Genomic DNA, 20,019 nt, shown 5'->3' with positions numbered 1-20,019 from the left:
TTATATCCAATCCATGTAGAAAAATAGATGGGCAGTCATTTTATCCAATGAGGAGGTTTTATTGGGCCTTCGTGTCTCAAAATCTTTTAAACTTCAGACTTTTATTGTTTGGGATGTAGATACAGTTGGCTTTTCTCACACAGCAAATTTCTGGGCTTTATTTTATTTCTGCTTGTAAGTTAACCAGTTCTTCTCTTAGCTTCTCTCTTTCTTATACTATCTTGCCAAACTCAGGAATGGCAGTCAATGCACATTACTAACATTCTGTCTTCTAACCTCACTCCGTGATTGACAGGTTCAGTAAGCATGTGATCTGCCTTCCAGTTTTTCTGAGGCGATAGCTTTATCAAATGCTTTGACTTTGCACAACATGATCTCCATCTTTCCTGCTTCCACTATCAGTGTTCATGTTGCTTGCCTCCTGACTGTTAATCCAATGCCAAATATTTTATGTTTTTGTTGTGGAAGTACTCTACTTCCCTCATCACTCTGTTATTCGAAACAATTCATACTAGCTGTTGCAACCAACAGATCCTAAAGTCTCAGGGGTGCCAGATAATGAAGGCTTATTGAACACTCATATAAAGGCCAATGCTGGTTCCACAGCCCACCTGCATCTTGCAGCTGTGCTGCCTGGAACACATGGCTTCCAAGGTTGTTGCAGTAGCACAGGAGACATGGAGAAGGCACGTGCGCTTTTCATTGCTTCAGCCCAGTGGTGACACATGGCACCTCCAACTGACAGTACATTGGCTAGAACTGGTCACATGGTCCTAACCCACCTGCAAAGGAGACTGGGAAATGTAGGGAAGCACTTATTTATTTGGTAAGCACAAACTGCCTCTGTCTTAGAAGGAAGTATCTTGCTTCACAAAAGAAAAAGTTTTGATTTTAATTTGTTCTTACATACAGGTAGAAAACCAACCCCTAAACCTTGTACGGAATATGAATATAAGTGTGGCAATGGACATTGCATTCCACATGACAATGTGTGTGATGATGCCGATGACTGTGGTGATTGGTCTGACGAACTGGGTTGCAGTAAGTAAAAAAATCTTAAGCCAAATGTAGTATCCTTGGTACTTGAAAAAGCTTCTGAGGGTGTTTGAGCAAGAAGGGAATGCCACAGGGGACCTGGGAAGGGACATTTGTTTTTATTTTTAAAGTTGAGGGAGTGGCTGGGTGCAGTGGCTCATGCCTGTAACCCCAATACTTTGGGAGGCCGAGGCAGACAGATCACTTGAGTCCAGGAGTTCAAGAACAGCCTGGGCAGCATGGCGAAACTCTGTCTTAACAAAATACACAAAAATTTGCTGGGTGTAGTGGTGCGCACCTCTAGTACCAGACACTCGAGAGGATAAGGTAGAAGGATGGCTTGAGTGCAGGCAGGGGCTGCAGTGAGCTGTGATTGTGCCACTGTACTCCAGCCTGGGCAATAAAGAGAGACCTTGTCTCAAAACAAATGAACAAACAAACAAAAAGAAAGTAGAGGAAGCACTTTGTGTAGGAAAAGGATGATGAACATAACCAAGGAACAATTCTAGCTCAATGTTTTGATGGAAATGTTAGAATGACCTGTTACTGAGTCACACCTTTGTAGTCCATTTATGACTCACATAGTGCTTTCACATGTTACTTAATGTGTTGCTCAAGTTAGCCCCATTGAGTTGCTTTTATTGTCTATGTAATAGAGCTCAGAGAGCTTAAGTAACTTGCTTGAGGTCACACAGAATGGCAGAGGCAGAATTGGAGCAGTCATGTGAGTCCAGGTTAGGAGGGCTGGCCTCTGGACCCCCGCCACTAGCTGTACCACTTTAGGCACATACTGACTTTTCCAGTCTTTGGTTTCCTCACAGGAAAAAGGAGGCCATTCTTCAGACTCTAGGAGCCTGTGACTTAGTCATCCTAGTGAGCTCCATGTGCTTTCAACTTCTTGGGCTCTAACTGATTTTTTTTCTGAGGCATCCAAAGGATTTTCTATCAATTTTTCTCCTGCATGAGTTACAAAGGGGTGTGAATAACCAGCCACATTGAGTTGGCTTGCCATTTATTTCACATATGTTTTCTGTGGGACTTGGAGTTATTGACAGAATTAAGTGACTTGATTAAATATTTTTAAAAGCTGAACATGATAGAATTCGCAAAACTGAATGGCAAGTTTGGGTTCTAACTCACAGAGACTGATAGGTGAGCAGTTCCAGGAGTTTGGAGTACTTCCAAGTTGGACTTGGGTCCAATAGTCAAGCACTGGTTTCTCTTTCAATTGCCTGTGCCAGTTAAAAGGCTTAAAATAGACTACAGTGCTTTCTTTTCAAATGGCATTTAATTAGTAGCAGGTTTTTTTTTTTGTTTTAAACGAAATAAGTAACACAAACATTAATTCAGGTATGGAAGCAGCTTCTCTTTTCAGATATTAAGTGGATATGTGATATGGAATTCAGTCTTATTTCTCTGGACTAATAATTTGAGGCATAGAATTCTCTTTTAAAATATTAGTTCTTGGGTGCTGTTAATTTATTTGCCTTTCTTTTTTTCTCCTTCCTTCTCTCCTTCCTCCTCTTCTCCTTCTTCTTCCGTATCCTCCTCCTCCTTCCTCTTCTTCTTCTCCAAAAGCATCACTGAAGTGTTTGAGACACGTTGTTCGATTTTTTAAAATTGAAGGTGTACAACATGACGTTTTGATATACTTATATATAGTGACGTGTTATAGTCAAGCAAATTAACATATCCATTGTCTCACACAGTTATCTTTAAAAAAATATTTTTGTAGTAAGAGCACCTAAAATCTACTCTCTTGGCAAATTTTTGGGGATGAAAATACATTAGCATTTTTTTCTAGCACCATTCAGGTATAAAGGAAAGAAGTTAACTTCAGGTTGCAAATATTATTTATGTAAATAATATTTGACTTGCTGTTTCTCTGGTAGTTCTTATTCCTTCTTCATAAAATGGAAAGTAGGGTATTTCTTTTATAAATAGAGTGCCATATATTTGGGTTTGGGGAAATCAGTTATATGGGTTAAAATGGTGATCATTTTCAAATGAAAACAATGATAAGAAAGCCCTCACATTTTAGGAAGAATCCTACAGTGTCATGTGGTTTCTGCTCTTGTTAAGGACTCTTGCTTCACAAAAGCATGACTCATTCAGTGGATCACTTGCTCCAGAAATTCTTGACTCCTGGGACCCCTAGTCCCTTTATAGATTTCAGAACTGGAGGGAATTACAAAGTCTAGTGATGCATGGGAGACCCATGGAGGTTATGTGACTGGCTTCATGGTATCCAAGTTAATAAGCATAGGTCAGATTCATTTAGCAATGTAGAGGGGATATCACTGCTAACCTCACAGAAATTTAAAAGTAAGGAAATACTATGACAAATTTTATGGCGATAAATTAAACAACGTACATGAAGTGAACAAATTCTTAGAAAGACACAAAAGTCTGAAAATCGCTCATGAAAAATATAGAAAATCTAAATAGATGTTTTAGTAATGTACAATTGTTAAGAGCTCCTATAATAAAGGCTAGGATCTTTATTATAAGACTTTCATGTGTACAGTTTTGAAGTCTGCACTCCAAGGACAGCATTCCATTGAATTTCATTGTACTTTATTTTGGTTATTTTTCTTTTTGAAACTCAGTGTTTTTAATCTACTCAGACCACATATACTGATATGGTCATTTACCCTAAAGGACTCTGAGAGTGATTAAGTTCACTTCAGTGCATACTATAGAAGACAGATAGATATAAATCTATTTTGATTTGAAAGAATTGAACCAGGAGATACCACAATCTCTTTGGCTAAAATACTCAGAAGCCTATGACCAGGAGACTTTTTATTTGAGAGGTAGATGAAGCTTAAATCTTTAACGGAGATAACCACTGCCTCTCTTTCCCCCATTATCACTTACTATCTGTGTTCATCTTCACCAGTTTTTCTGTAAGACCTAGGTATGGGGATAGATGGAGGATAAAAGAAGCAAACTGATAAGAATGACAAGGATGAAAGCCAGACGGCTTGGATAGATATTGCTAGAGACAAGCTCTTGGGGCAGTGATGAACAATGAAGTGTTAGGGTGGAGTGTGAGCTGTTAAAAGTCTGTCTTGGAACATCTGGATCAGAATAACAATTATCATTTATATGGACTCTACAAAAATAAACTACGAGTTTTTTTTTTTTTTTTTTTTTTTTTACTGTGAAAGTTCAATAATAATCAAAAGCAAAAAGCATTTGAATCCCATCACTAAAGGAGAACTAACCTTTAAAGTTTGTGTACTTTTGCTATCTTTTTTTTGCACTTGTATATGTAAGAAATAATTCTTAGTATTTTTAAAAATTAAGAAATATTCTATACTAAATGGAATTTTTCAGTCTTTTTTTCAATTTATTATAGATTTTTCCCATGTCAAAGTATCATTTGAAACTATAAATTTTAATAATCACATAGCAATTCATCATGTAGATAATCATAACTTATTGCTTCTAAGATGTATTTTTTTATATTTTAACGTCTTTGAAACCAAGATATATACCTTACAATTAATAACATGTCAGTGTAAGTTCCAGACATATTCTATTTTAGTGTTACATAAAGTAATGGTGCATCAGTAATGTCTTCGTTTAAAGTATACTATAAAATAATTTATTCCCTATCACTGAACATACATTCAAGTTGTTTTCAAATGTTCTTATTATAAATATTGTTATAATCCTTAAACATAAATTATACTGCATATTTTATTCCTTTTCAAGGGAAAATTCATTAACATGGAATAACTGGGTAAAAGAGTATGAATATTTTTAAAGGCCTTGATGCATACATACATAGTACAAAATTTCTTTCCCTGTGTACTAATTTATGGCTCTAAGAGCAGTTGTATGACTTAGAACTGTATGTATTTTACTGCACCCTGGTCAACACTTGATATACACATATATATTTGTGTGTGGGTGTGTGTATATACATATATAATCAATTGGTCAATGTTAGGCAAATTATAGTCTTCTTAAAATTTTATAATTTCCTCCTATTTGTAATTTTGCTCTAATCTATATGTACCCATGTCTTTATTTATTTATTTATTTATTTATTTATTTAATTTATTTATGTCTATTATCTATCTATCGATCTATCTATTTGCAATAGGATTAAAGATAGTGGAGCAGGTGATAACAGCTATGGAGTGTCAGGCTTCATAGTTCTGGAGTCCAAAATTGAATGCTCTGAGGATGAGCCTGGGAGTGCTGCATATAATGTGAAAATTACCTCAAGGTTTTAACATTATATGCATTTATCTAAACAGTATTCAGGCCACAATCAGAAATAGGAATCCAGACTCCCCCAGTGCCCTCTGTCCTCTCAAAGTCTCATGGAAAGGGGTCATCTCAAGATGTCTTATAGTTGTTTATGAGTAGGTGCTCCTTTTGATACACCACTTGACTGTTATTTGTGGCTGATCTGGTTTGTAATGCTGGGATTTTGTTTCTCAGATAAAGGAAAAGAAAGAACATGTGCTGAAAATATATGCGAGCAAAATTGTACCCAATTAAATGAAGGAGGATTTATCTGCTCCTGTACAGCTGGGTTCGAAACTAATGTTTTTGACAGAACCTCCTGTCTAGGTAGAGTATATTTTTTCCAATTCCTGTTTAGGTAAACTTTACATTTAAGGTTCTCCACCACTCCCCTTTATTAAATACATCACTACTTAATTCCCTTAATGGTACCATACTCATGGTTTCGTGGTTCTAGGTCATTGAACTACTCAAGAATTGCTTTCCCCCACCTGTGTGCATGCTATCTGACCAGTGCCTACCTAAGTGCTTGTCAGATACTGTGTGCTCAGTAGAGTCTGTGGAATTGATATGAATAATGAAGGCCTTGGTGATGATGGCTGTTTATTGCACCACTGTGTGAAATCCAAGTTTTTTTAAAAAACAAACTAGGCTTACTTTCTTCATTGTAAGTCTAACAACCAGCACATATTTATACACACCTACTTATGCCAGACATAGATGAGTTGTAAGGTATGGAGTCAGAAGGTAGCTTATCAAGATGGTGAGTGATGAGCATGATTTTAGATGCCTTTTAGTATTTTAATTTACTGTTTCTAATTCATGATATGTCATAGTCAGAAGATTGTAAGAGATCCTTTTGGACCTGAAGCTTAAGAACTCAATTGAAAAACCAAATCAATGACTCCTGTTCCTGAAGCTGGTTAGCAGAAGTGAAGGGACACCAAACAATACAACACAACATATGCCCTCTGAAAGGGAAAATGTGCTCTGCTATTGCAGAGTCAGAGTTTAAATCCTGTCTCCATTGCTTATCAGTTTGGGACTGTGGGCTTAATCATCCATACTTCTTAAAGTCTTTTGGCAAGATTAAACAAGGAAAATATTTGGAAAGCATGTGAAACAGTATCTGAAACTTAGTGTTTCACAGATGTTTGTATCATTGCTTGTTTTCATCTGTATCCTTCTCAGTCCTCATTGCTAGTGAATATGGATTTAAACAGAAGCAAGGTCTCTAAGGAATGGATGGGAGCAGATGTTGCATATTTGGTTTTACTTTGCCTACAGATATCAATGAATGTGAGCAATTTGGGACTTGTCCCCAGCACTGCAGAAATACCAAAGGAAGTTATGAGTGTGTCTGTGCTGATGGCTTCACGTCTATGAGTGACCACCCTGGAAAACGATGTGCCGCTGAGGGTATGATGAGTTCATGTCAGGATTAATTGACTTTTGGAGGAAATAAATACTGTTGAGTACACTATACGAGGAAAGAAACTTTAGATTCTCAGAGTTTTTCTTTTCTTTCTTTGTTTTTAACTCGCCAGCTGCTTCTCTTCTAACACCTCTTTAGTCGCTCCTTCGCTCTCCTCCCCTGCCAGCTTTAAACAATAGCTACATCCCCCAACAAATACGCATCAGTTCAAACAAGAGCCAGGTGTTACTTATAACGGATGTAGCCTCTTGTCCACCTTGATAAAAACTTCAAAAAGTGGACAAGATGTCATCTTTCTTAAGGCTGAAACAACAACAAAATCTTGCCTGTGGGACGGTCATCAAGAAGGAAAGTAACAAGGCCCTCTAGCTACCACTCCACTGAGAATAAGATTTGAGTCCCAATAGTCCAAGAGGGCTCATGAACTGGGGCAAATAAACGATACTCTGCAGACATATCCCTTTTGTATTGTTTATGGACTACTGATCACAGGCAGAAAGAAGTCTGGCACAGTCATAACTTCAATCATGAGTTTTACATTTTAAGTTGATGCCAGTATCTGACAATCGGGCCTAATAAAAACAGAGAAAGAATGTAAGTCAGAAATACTATACTCCAAATTCCAGAGGCCTGATCTAAAGCATCATGTCCTAGCTAAGAGGCATGGGTCTTTATTTTGAATTTGAAGTTTGTACTAGAGTTTAAGGAACTTGTTAAGAAAATAGCACTTTATTTTGTAAATTAAGAGTAAATGGCCAAAATGGCTGTTCAATTTCTTCATACAAATTGAGCTTTTAAAGCATACATTTGACTAGCATACTTAAATATTTTACCCTCAAAACACTCTTGACAGTGAATGAAAACCAGAATGAAAGCATTTCAACAGTTGGTCTGGTAATTAAGCAGCAAATTTTTAAATGCTTAAATCTTTTAACTAAGGACATGACTGAAACAAATTGGAATATTCATATAAAATATAATGTCAAGATAGAGGAAATATATAAAATAAACTTCTAAAAGTTACTTAAATTGGATTCAATTAACATTATGCAAGTAAATTAAACTTAAAAAATTCTAGACAGTGCATCTTGGGATGAGTCACCATTAAGTAGCTGCTTTAGCGTAAAAAAAATTAAATCAAGGACAAGTCAGGTTTATTTTTTCATTAACTAGGAGCTAAATTGGGTCATAGAGCTGATTACCTGCTAAAAAGAATCATAAAATCTGTCAGGAAAGCATAAGGAATGAGACTTTTCTGGTAAACTTTTAGTAAGATTATAAAAGAATTTCTTCTGTGAGATAGAATGTCTGCAGTCTTGTCTGTTTTGATGTCAGTAAATAAAAACAATTCAGTGAAAACGAGGACTCTACGTAGGGTTCTCAGTCTAGCTTTGTTCCAAACTACCACTGAGTACAAAGAATAAAGAACTGATAATGTCCTTAAGAGACATATTAGCGTTCCACTTGAAGTGGAGATAAGAATGTCAACTCATGGATTTTGTAACCCAGTTGGATAGTCAACTTTATTGATTAACAGAGATAGTCAGATTCCTATAGAAACTGATGCTCTTTAAAAAAGGGGCAGGTACATACTGTGCATTTTATATCATACTTTAAGGAAAGTATAATTCAAACAGATAAAGTAGCCCTTTGTTTGTTTACAGGTAGCTCTCCTTTGTTGCTACTGCCTGACAATGTCCGAATTCGAAAATATAATCTCTCATCTGAGAGGTTCTCAGAGTATCTTCAAGATGAGGAATATATCCAAGCTGTTGATTATGATTGGGATCCTGAGGACATAGGCCTCAGTGAGTATAAACTTTGGCATCTTTCACTGATATTAAGTGACTTTATAGGATTTTAAGGTGTTGACTTTTAAAGAATTTATTGTTTAATGAGTGAATTTTATTGCGTTAGTGGAAGAAGATACTCTTCCAACCCAGCATGCTCCTGATGACTTAGTGTGGCCTTGAATCCCAGCCAATCTTTCCTGATTTCTTTCCAAAACTCTTCCCATCACTGGGGTTTATCCTTTCTGGACCATCTCACATCTCCTTGTATTCTGAAATTTCCTTGTCCTTGATACTGCAGATCTTGTTCCTTCCTACCATTGTACACCTTGAAAATTTCTACCCAGACCTCAAAGACCCAGTTTAATGTCACCACTTCTGTGACAACTTCTATCACTCCTCCTGGCAGAGTTCTATGATTGCTCACCATGAACCTATGTCATTTTATGGCACATGTTACTCTAAGTTATATAGCTAGTTGACCACATAATATCTTTCTATCCTCTATACATCTGCTTTCTGGGGACAAAGACTGAATCTAACTTATCTCTAAATGCCTAGCATCTGACCCAACATCTAGTACACTCTATGTGGTAGGTAATCAAAAAATTTAGTTGAATGAAGGAAAAAGATGAATAATGCGTATTGTTGAATCTCTCATGGCTCTATCTGGTGTTGGGGGAGATAATAGTAGGATAGGAGTCAGAAAACTTGTCTTCTATGCCTGTAAACTTATCTTTTATGCCAGTCTCCCTTATCTACTAGCTTTATGATCCTAAATAATTGTAACGATTCTCTGAATCTCAATTTTTTATCTACAAAATCGAAGTAGTAATCTTGTTCTGCCTGCCTACCTCTGAGAGTTGTTTTGAAGATTGAATGAGATGAAAGGCTTTGAAAACTGTTAATAACTATGTCAATATAGGATTTATTATTGTTGTATTTTCACACATATTCATGCAATACAATACACTTTTCAAGAATGGTGCATACCTAGGAAAGCAGAGGGTGTCCAGTGCATGCCTCTACAGTCACAGTCTTCCTATGCTTTTAACATGCCTGCTGTCCACCATCCTTCTGTCTGTACATAAAATAGGACTTCTCGTTGACATGGCTTCTTTACTGCCTCTGATCTTGAGTATACTTTCAAATTCTCAACAGCCTGCCCTGGTTTATCTCTATACATTCTGTTTTGGAAACTAGAACTTGATCCTAATAAAAGTAAATAAGCACTTTGTTGAAATACGTTTAAATGAATCACTTTTAAATAGAGATGACTAAATCTCACTAAGTTCTCAGTTGAAGCATTTGTAGCTCATAGCTCAAGTTTGATGGGTTTTAAGGTTTGATTATACAGATGTTATTGAATTATCCATATTATAACAATAGTGAGGAGGGAGATAGAGATGTCAATAAATGAACACTGCTTCACTTGATTATACTCCAGTTCTTCCATTACTTGATGCTCTTGATATGAAACTGACCTGTGTGTCTTCCTCTGTAGGTGTTGTGTATTACACTGTGCGAGGGGAGGGCTCTAGGTTTGGTGCTATCAAACGTGCCTACATCCCCAACTTTGAATCCGGCCACAATAATCTTGTGCAGGAAGTTGACCTGAAACTGAAATATATAATGCAACCAGATGGAATAGCAGTGGACTGGGTTGGAAGGTAAATTTGTCATACATTCCCCCCTTACCTGTTCTGTTTTCCTAGTTAGAGTTCTCTACTGCTTGCCATGGTCCATGAGTGAGGCTGGGTCTGGATATGGGTACACTCAGCCATGGGTGCAGCTGGGCAATGGTTGGGCTTGCTGAAGCCCCAGCAACTGCCTCCACTTATCCCAGCATGTCATGGAGACATTATCATATCCTGTATTCTTTGTGAGCCATGAAAAAAATTGGGAAAGCACCCAGGTCAAGATTCACTATATATCTAGGATAGCATTCTTGCCAACAGAGTTCTGGACTCCAAAATTAACTTTCAGTATGGCAACACTGTTCATTTTGTGAAGAAATGGGACAGCCTCACAATTCTCCCAGCAAAGCAGTTGAGATGAAACTTTTTTTTCTATGGTAGTTATCTTGGGGACGAACAATCCACATCTTGTGTTTTTAGCAGGCTTGTAGTTAAAACAGATCGGAAATTTGACTTTCCTGTTTAGTCTTTGGAATTGAGTTAATAGAAGTGTCAGTCTCTCCTGTTCTTCTAGACCTAGTAGCCCAGGGACCATAGTCACACATTTTGGATGGTTTTTAAGTAGAACCTTAAGTAGGATTATCATGAGGTAGGTGTGTGAGGTACAAATGGATGTGGAGAAGTTAGTAAGCTTCTTCTTCAGGGAAGAGGTTTGCACTGACTTACATTGGTGGGATAATGATTCCTTGAAAATGAACTAATAACGTAAACATGTTTGATGGGGAAGGTTCAGGGGTCACTTGCCTCCTGGAGAATGGAGAGTTATTTTCAGTGTAAATTCTTTTTCACCTTTTAAAAAATGTGGCTGGTGTTCCTGGAAGACTTGAGCATCTTTGAAGAAGTTAATTGGGTCCTGCTGTGCCTGCAGGCTAGCAGGAGACTCATTTCGGCAATTTTGGTCAAGAAACAGGGCCTTAGAGAACTGTTGCTAGAGTCAGGAACTCAAAACTCCAGACATTAACACTCTCTTCTGAAAACCAACCAGGGAATGGCAGATCTGTCTTCTTGTTTGAAGTTTTACCTCTTTTTCAGCCTTAATGAATAAGAGAATCAAGAAAGTGGTAGAACTTTTTCTGCTTGTAAGAGACTGAGACCTGCAGCCTCAGAAGTGGAAATAAGGCAGGACAGTCTTGTTGAGTTTGTTATTTTGAAAGGCTGTTTCCACTCATCTTTGAGCTGACACCAGGTTCCTATTGATTCTAACGGGGCTCTTTCCTGGGGAGGAAATAGACTCATGGGCAGTCAGAGTTAAGGCACCAGCCCCACGGTGCCTTATGACTTCTACCTAGAAGCCCATGTCTCATAATAATGCCAGTCAGAGGCCAGTCTGACTGCTGGGTCTATGGTAGTTATCTTGGGGATGAACAATCCACATCTTGTGTTTTTAGCAGGCTTGTAGTTAAAACAGATTGGAAATTTGACTTTCCTGTTTAGTCTTTGGAATTGAGTTAATTCCACTGCGGATCCTGCGTGATTCAGGTGCTTTGGCTGTTGAGGGCAGGAGTCCCCTCAATTCCTTACTCTTCCAAGTGTAACCTGCCAAAGATGTCCCCTTGGCTGGAGTTCCCCAAGAGAGGGAGACTATGGTCCGATGATAGGTATCTGAGCAACTCTCTCACCAGCCAGAACTTTCAAATGAAATGCTTTCATCTTCACACCTCTTACCCAGTAATGATTACTCTAGGCTTTGCGGTTGTTTATCTTTGTGCCTCTGAATTCAGGCATATTTACTGGTCAGATGTCAAGAATAAACGCATTGAGGTGGCTAAACTTGATGGAAGGTACAGAAAGTGGCTGATTTCCACTGACCTGGATCAACCAGCTGCAATTGCTGTGAATCCCAAACTAGGGTAAGTACTTGAAGAAGTCTTCAGTGTTCTAGATATTTCTCCCTGGATTCTCATCATATTCCATGTTTCTTATAATGTTTTTTCCTAGTTATACTGAAATTGTCCTTCAGGTTTTTGGGAGGAGCGTCTATGACTGTTTCAAGAATTATAACATGCCCTTGAGATCACATAGGACCAACCATTTCTGATTGGGAAATTCCTTTGAGAACACATCTGAGAATCTTTCTGGTTACGTGGATTCCTTGCCAAATCAGAGCTCTGAACTCTAAAGTTCTTTGTGGATTTAACTGTTTTAAATGAAGGTTTCAGCAGAATTGTTTTTCCTTTCATTTAGATGTTTTAAAGTAACTCATTCATTGAAATTCAGCTAGGGATTTGGTCATGTTTAATTAAAAAATTAAACATTTATATCCAAAATATATAAATGTTTAAAATGACACATGTATAAATATGTATTATCCATTTGTAGAAATGTTCCAATTGGCAGTTTATCTGTAAATCATCTCAGTGTAAATGAGAACAAGTTTTGTTATTTTTCTCTACGTATCAAGACATTTATTTGAATAATCACGAAGCTGAAAGGACTTGGTATTTACATATTACATACATATTTAGCTTCAGAATAGTGACACTTTAAAAAAGTTTTTTGAATAACCCCAAATGATGTTCCTACTTGGGCAGGACCAGTCTAGCCCTTTGTAGATATGCCAGTATTTGTAGGTAGAACACTATGAGCTGTTACTACTTTGATTCTGTTATATTCATATGTTAAATCATACCCTCAGAAACTCAGCAATGAAATATGAAAAATACTTGACTGATAAGATTAACCTGTAATGAGGACTCATCCTCAACATTAGTCATTGCTGCTTATATCTTATCTACACAATATCTTAGGAGCAAAGAGATGCAGTGTGTTCTATGGTGTGAATGATGTGACTGTTTCCAATGTTTTCCTCTGTAACTAATGTTTAAATTTATCTGATATTATGATCATACTCTGATATCCCTCATAGAAATTCTTTTTTTTTTTTTTTTTTTTTGGAGATGGAGTCTTGCTCTGTTGCCCAGGGTGGAGTGCAGTGGCCTGATCTTGGCTCACTGCAACCTCTGCCTCCCAGATTCAAGTGATTCTCCTGCCTCAGCCTCCTGGCAGCTAGGATTATAGGCACCCACCACCACACCTGGCTAATTTTTGTATTTTCAGTAGAGATAGGGCTTCACCATGTTGCGCAGCCTGGTCTCAAACTCCTGACCTCAGGTGATCCACCTGCCTCGGCCTCCCAAAGTGCTGGAATTACATGCGTGAGCCACCATGCCCGGCCAGAAATTCTCATTTTTGTCTTTGTAATTCCTTTCTCTCTAGAATGGCTCAGTGTAGTCCTGGGAGGGATAGGAAGTAAGAAAGGAGTGAGAAAGGGTTTCACACTGCCTAAGGCCTCCAGACTCAACCTACAACCTTCTCATTTCATGATCTATTTGAAAGGTTCATTATCCATAAGTTTTATAAGCATAAACATATATGATATGTTAAAGCTTCTTACAGCTTCTGTGGTATCAGATCTGCCAGTGGGTCCAAAGGACGATGAAGATGACAACTACTGATAATGCCACTGACAGCAATGAAAAGTGCTAACGTTTATTATATTCTTGCTGTTTGTCAGCTACTCTGCTAAGTGTCCTACATATATAAACTCATTTGAATCGTATAAAGGACCTATAAATTAGTCGTAGGTTTCTATCCCTTATTTACATAGATGGGTAAAATAACACCATGCTCCTTTAGTCAGCAACTGTTGACTGTAATATAAGATGGAAAGGGAGAATTGTCATGCGGAAATTGCTGGAAAACACTGTGATAGTTCTCCTACCTTACAAGGGTCCGGGGAAGCTCTATGGAGAAAGTAGCACTGAATTGAATGTTGAAGGTTGGGATCCACTGCTGGTATAACCGGTGACAAAGTATGTGACATGTGAGGTCAGTGTGGGTGAGAGTGAGAAGGGCCACTTCCTAGAGAAAGTGGGACTGACATGGAATCTGGATAGATGTCTTGGGTACAGATAGGCAAAGGAGCCAGGCCGGTTGTTCAGAAGCTCAGGGAATAGCATAAACGAAGTCATGGAGGAAACAAAAATCATTCTGTGTATCTTTTGTGTGTTTTTTCCATTCCATTCCCTACCTTTTATTTTCTTAGTTTTGAGTATTTAATACTTTTAAATGAAATTGAATTAATTAATTTATTTATATAGACAGGGTCTTGCTCTGTCACCCGGACTGGAGTGCAGTGGCATGATCATAGCTCACTGCAGCCTCAAAATCCTGGGCTCAAGCAGTCCCCTGCCTCAGCCTTCTACTTGCACAGCACCATGCCTGGCTTATTATCTTTAAAAAGCAGTTTTATTAAAATGTAATTCACATATGGTATGTATGGTATGATACAACTTACCCATTTAAAGTGTACAATTCACTGGCTTTTAGTATATGCAGAGTTGTGTATCCATCATCACAATCAGTTTTAAAGATTCTCATCACCCTACAAAGAAACCCTGTTCCTCTGAGCCACCATTTTCCTGCCCTCAGTAACTGCTCATCTGCTCTCTGTCTCTATAGATTTGCCTATTCTGGACCTTTCCTACAAATGGAATCCTGCAGTATGTGGTTCTTTGTGACTAGCTTCTTTCACATGTGTGTCCTTTTTAATGAAAACCAAACAAGGTGGTATTTACTAGTTGTTGAGACTTTAAAGGCCCCTGGCTGCATTTTTTCCAGAGCCCAGTTTGTCTAAAATCTATGCATTCCTCAGTAGAATTAAAAACTTGGTCTGTGCCTGATGATTGGGTTAGACTAGAGACTGAAAAGCCGTGGCTGGTGGGCCAAATATGGCCCATAGAACATATTTGGCTGGAACAACACGGAGCTTTAAGATTTTTTTTTTTTTTTTTAATGTAGTGCTGACATTTAAAATTTAAGAAAAGAAATAAAATCTGTATTTGTTGCTTTGGAAATCAGAGGAACACGTTACACTGGGTAGGTCTGCCTTCCTGGGCACTGACACAGGGTCTTGCTCTCCCCATCACTTGATATTTACAACCAGGATCTCTCCTCATTCCCTCATTCATCTTACATAACTGTTCCTCTCCAGGTATTTGAAATCACGTAATCCCTGGTCTAGGTAATTCTTCAATGCCAGATCATCTTTGCTTACATACACCCTTGCTCTACAATTAATTATTAATTGGATGCAAAATACACATTTAAAAAGAGTTGCCGGGTGTGATGGCTCACTCCTGTAATCCCAACCCTTTGGGAGGCTGAGGCGGGCAGATTGCTTGAGTCCAGGAGTTCAAGACCAGCCTGGGCAACATTGGTGAAACCACATCTCTATTAAAAATACAAAAAACTAGCCAGGCATGGTGGCACACGCCTGTAGTCCTAGCTACTCAGGAGGCTGAGGTGAGAGGATCGCTTGAGCCCAGGAGTGTAGTGAGCCATGATTGTGCCGCTGCATTCCAGCTTGGGCAACAGAGTAGCTACGTGAAGATAGAAATCTTTGTATGTTTTGTTCTCTGATAGATCCCAAACACAGAACAGTGCCTCTCACACAGTAGGACTTCAATAATATTTCTTGAAGAGTGAACAGCTTTCATAATGCATTTTAAAGGGTCTGAATATCCATCCTTTGGCCAATTTTCTATTAAGGAGTTGCAGTTTTCAAGAAGGATAAATCACACATGCTCTTGTGCCGCTATTTTTGCTCCCCATCTTCTGTAAAATATAAAACTGGTGTCACTGAGCACCCAGGTCCCTGAGATAAACAGTTGGTTTCCCTGTAGGTAATGCCCTGTGCTCTGCCGTAGCGGAGAAGTCCCACCAGGTGAGATGCTACAATGAAGAAATCTTCTGTTACAGGCTTATGTTCTGGACTGACTGGGGAAAGGAACCTAAAATTGAGTCTGCCTGGATGAATGGAGAGAACCGCAACATCCTGGTTTTCGAGGACCTTGGTTGGCCAACTGGCCTTTCTATTGATTATTTGAACAATGACCGAATCTACTGGAGTGACTTCAAGGAGGACGTTATTGAAACCATAAAATATGATGGAACTGATAGGAGAGTCATTGCAAAGGAAGGTTAGAAATGAGTTAGAATGTAATATATTAAATTACTAATTAATATATTTCTAATGTCTTTGCCTGTTTTCTCAAGAAGGAGCCCTGCTCTTAGGAAACGACTTATATGGTTTTTTAGATACCACCCCTCCACCCCCACTAACTCCCACCTGCTAAATTAAATGCAGATGAGTTCATTAGCAATAATTAAATCCTTTTTGTTTTTTTTATACAACTTAAAAAAAATGCTTCTCAGCAGAAGATACTGAAATAACTGAGTTTCCTGTTAGGTTGCCCCAATAGAGGTGGTTTCATGTATACCAATGTTAATTCATGTCTAACCGCTTCTGGACACATTCGTTTTCACTTTACTAGATTGCCCAGTATGCACAACTGTAAATATCTAGAAGGAGAGGAACATTTTTTGTTGTTGTTGTTGTTGTTCAGACTGTGCAGAATTGCATTGACCCAGCACATACCACATTTTTCCTATTTGGTCAGATAGATGTCTTATGTTCAAAAGAAAACACAAAATCTTGCCATGTAAATTGTTTTCCAAAAATGCAATAAAATCAGTCACTTGATAGTGAGCTAGGGCCCTATGATTGGTGTCGGGTGGTATATACATCAATGTGGTTTAATTTCTATCTTCTTGACCTCCTAGTGCAGCACACTTTCACAGTCCCATGTATCTAAAATCAGCCTGAATGTTCCCAGAGCTTCAAGGCATTGTATGAGGGAATAATTCAAACAGAATGACATCACATCTAGAAGTGGTGGTAGGGTGTAGTGGGTGTTTTCTTTTCAGTAACCTTTTGTTTTGCTTTTCCCCTGTGGGTAAGCAGCAATGAACCCTTACAGCCTGGACATCTTTGAAGACCAGTTATACTGGATATCTAAGGAAAAAGGAGAAGTATGGAAACAAAATAAATTTGGGCAAGGAAAGAAAGAGAAAACGCTGGTAGTGAACCCTTGGCTCACTCAAGTTCGAATCTTTCATCAACTCAGATACAATAAGTCAGGTAATCACCAACTTTGGTATAAGATGCTCCTCATTACTTGGAAACCTTATTTCAAAATAACGGCTACATTGCTGGAAGATGGCAGTAGATAACAACAGGCTAATCTCTTGGTGCGTGAAAGGGGTGTGTGTGTATGTACGTGTGCTGGGGGAGAGGAGCGTTTTAACCAAAGAAAGATAAAATTGGAGGTCAAATGAAATTATGCAAACTACCAGCAGATAAGTAAAAATTTATTAGCCTTCATTATTGTTTGGAGTTACGGATATGTACTTCTAGGCCACAGAATCCAGCGGACATCAGTCCCCCGCTAAGTGTGAGTTGGGTTAACAAGTCACAAAATGGGTTTCATAGGTATCAAAAATCTTATCTTTCCCATTGTGAGGCTAGGCCAGTCATGTGCCTTCCTACCTGCACCTCTCTGTCTCACTTTCCTTGTTCTGGGCCCTGCTTCCTCAGGTTACCTGTGCGCTAATTCGTCCTTCAGCAGTGTATGGAGCAAGATGAAAGGCAAAGGGAAGTGAGGAAAGGAAATAGCCTTTTACTAAGTTCTTACGTCAGATTCTCTCTTCAGTGTTAATTCAGACATCTGTTACTTCAATTACCTTATAAAGACCTCCCAAACCTTATAAAGACATTTTATTCTCATCCCAAGTAAAGAAACTGAGGCCGAGACAGATTTAGTAACTTGTGTGCCTAAGTCACATAAAAAATGGGTGAGTTTTAATCTCAGAAATGAAATAATTTTTAGGTTCAATTCTATCCAGCCCAAAACTCAGCATCTTGCTGTATTGGCCCAGTGTTCAGTATGCCAAAGTCCCAGGTTGAATGCTATGGATATGTGGCCTTTGACAAGTCACTCCCTTCCTGTCCCCACATGTGAGTCATGGGTGGAGTCCGGGGTTGTCTTGAGTCTGCTGATATTTTGAGACCCTAATCAGCCTTGAAAAATTGCAACTCAGAGCTGAGACTCCCATGAGATGACAGGGGTGGCAAATGCCTTTTCTAGGGCATGGCTCCCTTGTTTTGGAAGTAGTACCACTTCTCTCCAAAATGCTCCAGAACGCTCCAGACCCTACCAATAGAATAGCTTTTGTGCCCTAAGTGCCCTTGCAGCTTTCACACTTGGCCATTTTAAAGGTAGGAGAGGAAGGCACAGTACACCTGGAAAGTCCATCTCCCCTCCCTACCACCTCTGGACCCTGAGGAGAAGGCAGAGGAAAGTCTGGCGGCTGCCCCTGAAGGAAAAGCATCTCAGCCAGCTGATGCTCAGGGAAGGGCGGCCCCTTTGGAAAGTGCTGGTGGAGTGGGGGTGGGAGTGGGGAGTACAGCTCCAGCCCAGCTGTGCTAGAAGAGCATCTTGTTTGAACCAAGAGTTCTGAAATTTGAGCATGCCTCAGAATTATCAGAGAACTTGTTAAACATAGATTCTTGGGCCCCATCTGTTGGACTTCTGATGCAACATGCCTGAGGTGGCCTAAGAATTTGTATTTCTTTTTTTTTTTTTTTTTTTGAGACGGAGTCTCACTCTGTCGCCGGGGCAGTGGCTCGATCTCAGCTCACTGCAAGCTCCGCCTCCCGGGTTTACGCCATTCTCCTGCCTCAGCCTCCCGAGTAGCTGGGACTACAGGCGCCCGCCACCTCGCCCGGCTAGTTTTTTTGTATTTTTTAGTAGAGACGGGGTTTCACAGTGTTAGCCAGGATGGTCTCGATCTCCTGACCTCGTGATCCGCCCGTCTCAGCCTCCCAAAGTGCTGGGATTATAGGCTTGAGCCACCGCGCCCGGCCCAGAATTTGCATTTCTAACAAGTTCTACTGTGACGTTGATGCTGCTGGTTCAGCGACCGCATTTTGAGAACCGCTGCTCTAGTCCCTTGCTACTCAGAGTGTGAGTCATGGGCCAGGAACCTTGGGATCCTATGGGAGCTGGCTAGAAATGCAGTCTCTCAGGCCCACCCCAGACCTTCTGAATCAGAATCTGCATTTTAGCAAGATTCCCCAGGTGACTGGTAGCACATTCACATTTGAAAAGCTCCACTCTGGAGGGCTGACAAAATTTTAATGAGACAGATATTGATGGAGGCTTTTGGAAAACGTCTTATTAATTTATAGCTATGCTTTTGTCTATGGTGACATCTTGAATGACGGACAATCAGGATCACAGAATGTTAGTCTGAGAAGGAATGTAAAGATTATCCACTCCAGTGCAACCCTTGGATAAATCATAATATATGCTAAGGTAGAAATAATAAGATTCTAGACTTACCTGGGGACTTTTAATGGTAATACTTGAGCTCTCTCCCAGACCAATTTAAATCTGAATCTCTGTGAATGGGCATCCATAATTTTTCTTTTCTTTTCTTTTCTTTTTTTTTTTGAGACGGACTCTCATTCCGTGGCCCAGGCTGGAGCGCAGTGGCGATCTCGGCTCACTGCAAGCTCCACCTCCCGGGTTCACGCCATTCTCCTGCCTTAGCCTCCCGAGCAGCTGGGACTACAGGCGCCCGCCACCACGCCCGGCTAATTATTTTGTATTTTTAGTAGAGACGGAATTTCACCATGTTAGCCAGGATGGTCTTGATCTCCTGACCTCGTGATCCGCCCACCTCAGCCTCCCAAAGTGCTGGGATTACAGGCGTGGGAACCACCATGCCCGGCCTGGCATCAATAGTTTTGAATAGCTCCCAGATGATTCTGAGGAATCATTGCTCTAAATTCCCTTTTCTTGCAATTAAGGTAACTGAAACCCAGAAGAAATGTCTCCTTGGAGGGTTGGGGTGGAAATCACATCCAGTATACTTTGGATAGACCATCCGT

At 39.4% G+C, this 20,019-nt stretch overlaps 1 protein-coding gene across 1 annotated transcript in view; it reads left to right on the top strand.

The window, feature by feature from the left end:
- The window catches only part of LRP2 (LDL receptor related protein 2), a 219,547-nt gene that overhangs the window by 186,585 nt on the left and 12,943 nt on the right, over window positions 1-20,019 (top strand). Inside the window, exons 63-70 of the mRNA XM_023189698.3 lie at window positions 913-1,041; window positions 5,497-5,628; window positions 6,589-6,720; window positions 8,401-8,544; window positions 10,031-10,196; window positions 11,945-12,073; window positions 15,984-16,204; window positions 17,029-17,205. Of these exons, the coding sequence (XP_023045466.2) occupies window positions 913-1,041; window positions 5,497-5,628; window positions 6,589-6,720; window positions 8,401-8,544; window positions 10,031-10,196; window positions 11,945-12,073; window positions 15,984-16,204; window positions 17,029-17,205 (1,230 nt within the window). The remainder of the gene's footprint in view (window positions 1-912; window positions 1,042-5,496; window positions 5,629-6,588; window positions 6,721-8,400; window positions 8,545-10,030; window positions 10,197-11,944; window positions 12,074-15,983; window positions 16,205-17,028; window positions 17,206-20,019) is intronic.

Source organism: Piliocolobus tephrosceles, chromosome 11, assembly GCF_002776525.5.
Source record: "Piliocolobus tephrosceles isolate RC106 chromosome 11, ASM277652v3, whole genome shotgun sequence".
NCBI classification, from domain to species: domain Eukaryota; kingdom Metazoa; phylum Chordata; class Mammalia; order Primates; family Cercopithecidae; genus Piliocolobus; species Piliocolobus tephrosceles.
The sequence above is the reverse complement of the archived record's forward strand: the minus strand, read 5'-3'. Positions and strand labels throughout refer to the sequence as shown.